Source organism: Rhincodon typus, chromosome 1 (assembly GCF_021869965.1).
Source record: "Rhincodon typus isolate 14 chromosome 1, sRhiTyp1.1, whole genome shotgun sequence".
Lineage (NCBI taxonomy): Eukaryota > Metazoa > Chordata > Chondrichthyes > Orectolobiformes > Rhincodontidae > Rhincodon > Rhincodon typus.
This window is the reverse complement of record NC_063332.1, coordinates 105,926,379-105,932,378: the sequence shown is the minus strand read 5'-3', so window position 1 is coordinate 105,932,378 and position 6,000 is coordinate 105,926,379. Positions and strand designations below refer to the sequence as shown.

The 6,000-nt window shown below is 40.6% G+C and overlaps 1 protein-coding gene across 1 annotated transcript in view; it reads left to right on the top strand.

Annotated features, from left to right (window-relative positions):
• The window catches only part of LOC109920324 (serine/threonine-protein phosphatase with EF-hands 2-like), a 51,297-nt gene that overhangs the window by 23,677 nt on the left and 21,620 nt on the right, over positions 1-6,000 (top strand). The window contains exons 9-10 of the mRNA XM_048600512.1: positions 4,051-4,087; positions 4,194-4,343. Coding sequence (XP_048456469.1) covers positions 4,051-4,087; positions 4,194-4,343 — 187 coding nt within the window. The remainder of the gene's footprint in view (positions 1-4,050; positions 4,088-4,193; positions 4,344-6,000) is intronic.

The window sequence follows — 6,000 nt, the reverse complement described above, 5'->3', positions numbered from 1 at the left end:
ATGAATAATAATGAGTATATAATGAATAATAATGAGTATATAATGAATAATAATGAGCAAGACATAGCAAAGTAACTAGCTACTGTTGAAGTTCGACACAGCAAGAAGTCCATGCCTTAAAACAGAGATGATTGTCACCATCTCTTCAGACCATGCAGATCTTCTAAATGAATTTCTAACAGATTTTGTAACACATGTTCAAAGATACAACAGCTAAAAAAGGCATTATCAATTGGGATAGAGAAACAGAAATAGGAGATCAATTAGCACTCCAAATCTGTTCTGAACACTTAGATTATGGCTGACCTAAGACCAAACTGTATCCAACCATCTTAGTTCCATATTTGTTGATCTAATTTTTAAGGTTATTAAATGTCAATTATTAACATCTTTTAATTTTGTGGGAGAGAGTTCAAAACTTCTACCACCCTTTGCTAAGGTACTAACTTTCTCTTGAACGATCTGGTCAAATTTTAAGAGTTGAATTTTACATTCTCCTCGTGGCAACTTTGAAGATAGCGGTGGGGGTGGTATGGGATGGGGCATGTAAATTCCACTGGGTGGCTTTCCTATTGTCCACTCTGTTTGAAATTCTACAGGGAGCAGGGTATGCTCCCCTTGGGCCTGCAAGACACTTCAGTCATGAATTGATAGGCAGTTAAAGGCCCTGACTGTATTTCAGCCCCTGGTGGCAGAGGTCCATGCAGAAAACTCAGCTGCATTAGTTATTTGGGCTGATACTGAGCAAAGATGGCACCCTCAACTGGGGGTTCATTGGGCCCATCAGAAACGTCTTTTTCATTCTCTGTTTCAAACCTTCCCTTCACCAATGTCTAGAAGCTAGTCCCTCAACCCTTCCAGAACACTCTCGCAATACACACAAATACACACATATCATCCCACCCCCACCCCCTGGAGACTTACCTGGCCATCAGTGTGGTGAACAGCCTGTAGACACAGCAGTGGTCACCACTCCCACTGACAATTTGATTTGGATTGAGATAGGAGTGGATCACAGAACATACAACAGTATAGCACAGGAACATGCCCTTCAGTCCACCATATCTGTGCCGACCATGATGCCATTCTAAACTCATCCCAACTGCCTAATCATGGTCTGTATCCCTCTACTTCCTGATGGTTCATGTCTGTCTGAGTGCCTCTTAAACATTGCTATTGCCTCTGCTTCTACCGCTTCCCCAAGCAGCACATTCCAGGAACCCACTATGCCCATGTAAAAAAACCCTACCTTGCACATCTCCTTTAAACTTTACCTCCCTCACCTTAAACCCATTTCCCCCTGTCCACATTGAGAAAAAGATTAACTATCCATCCTATCCATGCCTCTCATAATTTTATAAACCTTTATCAAGTCACCCCTCAGCCTCCAACGTTTATGTGAAAACAGTCCAAGTTTGATACAACTTCTCTGTAGAGATAGTACACACTGATCTAGGCAACATCCTGGGAAACCTCTTTTGCACCGTCCCAAAGGCCTCCACATCCTTCTTGTAGTATAACAATCAAAACTGCACACACTACTTCAAGTGTAGCCTAACTAAAGTTTTATACAGTTGCAACATGACTTGCCACTGTCTCAATCAATGAAGGTAAGTATGACTTCTTTATCACCTTATCCACTTGTGTTCCCACTTTTAGGGACCTATGGACTTGCACCCCTAGATGCTCTGTATATCAGGACCCAAGGGTCCTGCCACTTACTGTATACTTGCTTCATGCATTTAACCTCTCAAGGTGCATCACTTGTCCAGATTAAATGCCATCTGCCTTTTCTCCTCCCAACTTTCCAGCTGATCTATATCATGTGTATCCTTTGATAACCTTCCTCACTACCCACAACTCCACCAATTTTTGTGTTGTCGGCAAACTTACCAAACCACTTATCAGACCATTTACATTGTTGTCCAAATATATACAGTTCAAACAACAGAGGTTCCAGCACTATTCCTTGTGGAACACAACTTGCAACAGGCCTCCAGTCAGAAGTACACTCCTCCACAACTACCCTGTGTCTTCTATGACCAAACCAATTTTGTATCCAAGTTACCAACTTACCATAGATCCTATGTGCCTTAATCTTCCAGACCAGCCTACCATAAGGGGCCTTGTCAAATTCTTTAGGAAAGTGGACAATATCTACTGCTCTACCCTCATCAATTGTCTTTGTCACTTCCTCAAAAAACTCAAACTTATGAGACAAGACCTCCCCCGCATAAAACCATGTTGACTATCCTTAATTAGTTCATTCTTTTCCAAATGCGTGTCTTGCTTTAAAGCAATTAATGCTGCTCTGAGTTCCGTAAAGTCCAGCCCTTATAAGTCTAAGCCCCTTTGCCCTAGTCTAGCCATCAGCAAAAATAATTTCTTGCTTTCTACTTTATCAATTACTATCAAAATACTTTTAAAAAAACACCTTTCAAATCTACCTCAACCTTCTAGGATCCAGGGAATATGAACCTATCTTATGCAATCATTTCTCATAATGTAATCTGTTGAACCCTCACAATACTCTGGTGAACATATACTGCTCGCCATCTCAGGCCAATGCACCCTTTCTAAACGTTGGTGCACAGAACTGCATAATTGAGATGTGGTCTAACTAAGCCAATGTTGTTCCTTTTGTTTAAGAAGGGTGGCAAGGATAATCCAGCTAATTACAGGCTGGTGAGACTTACATCCGTGGTAGGAAAATTATTGGAGAGGATTATTTGAGACAGGATTTACTCCCACTTGGAAATAAGTGGGCATATTAGTGAGAGGTAACATGGTTTTGTGAAGGGGAAGTTGTGTCTCACTAACTTGGTTGAGTTTTTTGAGAAAGTGACGAAGGTGATTGATGAGGGTAGCACAGTGGATGTTGTCTACATGGACTTCAGTAAGGCCTTTGACAAGGTCCCTCATGGCAGGCTGATACAGAAGGTAAATGTAACTGGTCTAATTAGTAAGTTTGCCGATGGCAGAAAGATTGGTGGAATTGCGGATTGCGATGAAGACAGCTGGATATAGATCAGTTGGCGACTTGGACAGAGAGATGGCAGATGGAGTTTAATCTGGAAAAATGTGAGGTAATGCAGTTTGGATGGTCTAATCCAGATGGAAAATACACAGTATTTGGCAGAACCCTTAAGAGTACTGACAGGCAGAGGGATCTGGGGGTACAGGCACACAGGTCACTGAAAGTGGCAACACGGGTGGAGAAGGTAGTCAACAAGGCATATAGCATGCTTGCCTTCATCGGCCGGGGCATTGAGTTTAAAAATTGTCAGGTAACGTTGCAGCTTTATAGAACCTTAGTTAGGCCGCATCTGGAATATTGTGTTCAATTCTGGTCGCCACACCACCAGAAGGATGTGGTAGCTTTGGAGAGGATATAGAAAAGATTTACCAGGATGTTGCCTGGTATGGAGGGCATTAGCTATGGAAGAGAGGTTGGAGAAACGTGGGTTGTTCTCACTGGACCAATGGAGGTTGTGGGGCATCCTGATAGAGGTCTACAAGATTATGAAGGGCACGAACAGAGTGGACAGTCAGAATCTTTTTCCCAGGGTGGAAGAGTCAGTTACTAGAGGCCATAGGTTTAAGGTGCAAGGGGCAAGGTTTAAAGGAGATGTACAAGGCAAGTATTTTACACAGAGGGTGGTGGGTGCCTGGAACTCGCTGCAAGGGGAGGTAGTGGAAGCAGATATGATAGTGACTTTTAAAGAGCGTCTTGACAAATATATGAATAGGATGGGAATAGAGGGATACGTTCCCGGAAGAGAAGGGGATTTAGTTGTGACAAGCAGCATGTCGGTACAGGCTTGGAGGGCTGAATGGCCTGTTCCTGTGCTGTAATTTTCTTTGTTATTTGTTCCAGCACTTGGATATGAGTCATTGCACTATTCAATTTATAACATATTACTGAACATTTTCGATGACCAGATGTTAATTAATTCAAAAATATGCAGTAAAATAGCATATATTAAAAAACTATCCTATATTCCCTCTAATATAATTTTTCCAGTACTAAGTTACATTTTACCATTTCAGATATGGATTCACAAAGGAAGTAATGCAGAAATATCAGGTAAACATTTGGATGACCACTGTTTTCTTCCACAAGTTCACACCAACATAATATTGGAATGTTTGAATATTTTCTGTATACTAATGAATTTTTATACTTGCCTTAGGCACATGGCAGAATAATACTGAAATTAATACAGAGAGTTTTCAGTTGGTTGCCACTAGCTACTATTATAGATGAAAAAATATTGATTTTACATGGAGGCATTTCAGAAGCAACAGATTTGGATTTCCTGAGCAAGATTGACAGGCACAAGGTATACATTGACCATTTAAGATGACTAAATGTATCTCTGAATTATGAAAAAGTTATTCTAATTACGTTTATTTTGCAAAGGAACCCTTGATATATTTTCCCTTGATTGCCTCTTTTTATTTAAACATGATGGAATATGCAGAAGACTCTTAGCAATATTAATTTATCCATCTCTTTATAATTCTCAAAAATCAGGCTTAGATAATGATCGGATATGTGTGAAACCAAATCAAAATCCAAAGTAACATGGGCTGGGCCAAGCCAAGCATATAATTTATTTTTCTTTATTCATTCATGGATTGAGGGTGTCGCTGGCTTGACAGCATTTATTGCCCATCCCTAATTGCCCAGAGAGCAGCTAAGAGTCAACCACATTGTTGTGGGTCTGGAGTCACATGTAGGCCAAACCAAGTAGGGATGGCAGTTTCCTTCCCTGAAGGGCATTAGTGAAGCAGATGGGGTTTTTCCGACAATTGAAAATGGATTCACAGTCTTAATTCCATTCTAGATTCTTAATTCCAGATATTTTATTTAATTCAAATTCCACCATCTGCCATGGCGGCATTCAAACCCAGGTCCCCAGAACACAATCTGGGCCTCTAGATTAACAGTCCAGCAATAATACCACTAGGCCATTGCCACCCCAAAAATTATGCTTATCTTTTCAAAGATAGGGTAAAGGGACAAAATATTCCTTTATAAATGATGACTACCATTATTTTATAACTAGAGGCATGGCAACGGGGATTAAAGAGCTAATACGTCCATTTCTTGTGCCAGCTCACTATGTGGAAGGTTTGGTGCCATCAACCTCATTAACTATAGGGATCCCACTGGGCCTGTCTGGTCTACTGTGTTAGAAGAATAAACTGGCCTGGATAAAAAGAAGTGCTTTTTTTTTGAATGAGAAGTACTTCTTTGCATGTTAGTAACTGGTTAGGTATTAAATTGACATGATAGGCATTATTACAGAGACTATGAGGAGGACTCAAATGTGGGAGTCACTCCTTCAAGATCCTACGATATTCTGCCCACAAGTCCATATTATCGTCATAGTATCAGGTAAAGTCACCTGACGAAGGAGCAGCGCTCCAAAACTTGTGATTCCAAATAAACCTGTTGGACTATAACCCAGTGTCATGAGATTTCTGACATTGTCCACCTCAGTCCAACACCGGCATCTCCACGTCATCATCATAATGGGCAGTGCTCATGGAACTCTTCAATATTAGACCTTCTGATCCTTTCAGATGCATATACATCATCTACGCTTAAGTTTTGTTCTTATCATTGTTATACATGTGTGTATAAAACTACATTTATCAATATCCCACCTTTCTGACTTTACAAATTCAGGCAATCTGAAGGTTTCACTACTCTCCTGGAAGATCTTCTTTTCGGACTTGGAAGACTGATAGTTTGCTAGGTGGAAGACTGTTGTCTTTGATTCTCTTCTTGACACTTTGAGGCCTTTTATTATTGATTCATTCATGGGATGTGGGTCAACATTTATTGCCCATCCCTAGTTGCCTTTGAGAAGGTGGTGAGATGCCTTCTTGAACTGCTGCAGTCCATGTGGTGTTTTAATTATTCAGTAATCACATGCTTTCAAGCAGATTCTATTACTTTCCTAATGACTAACATCAGGCTAACTGGTT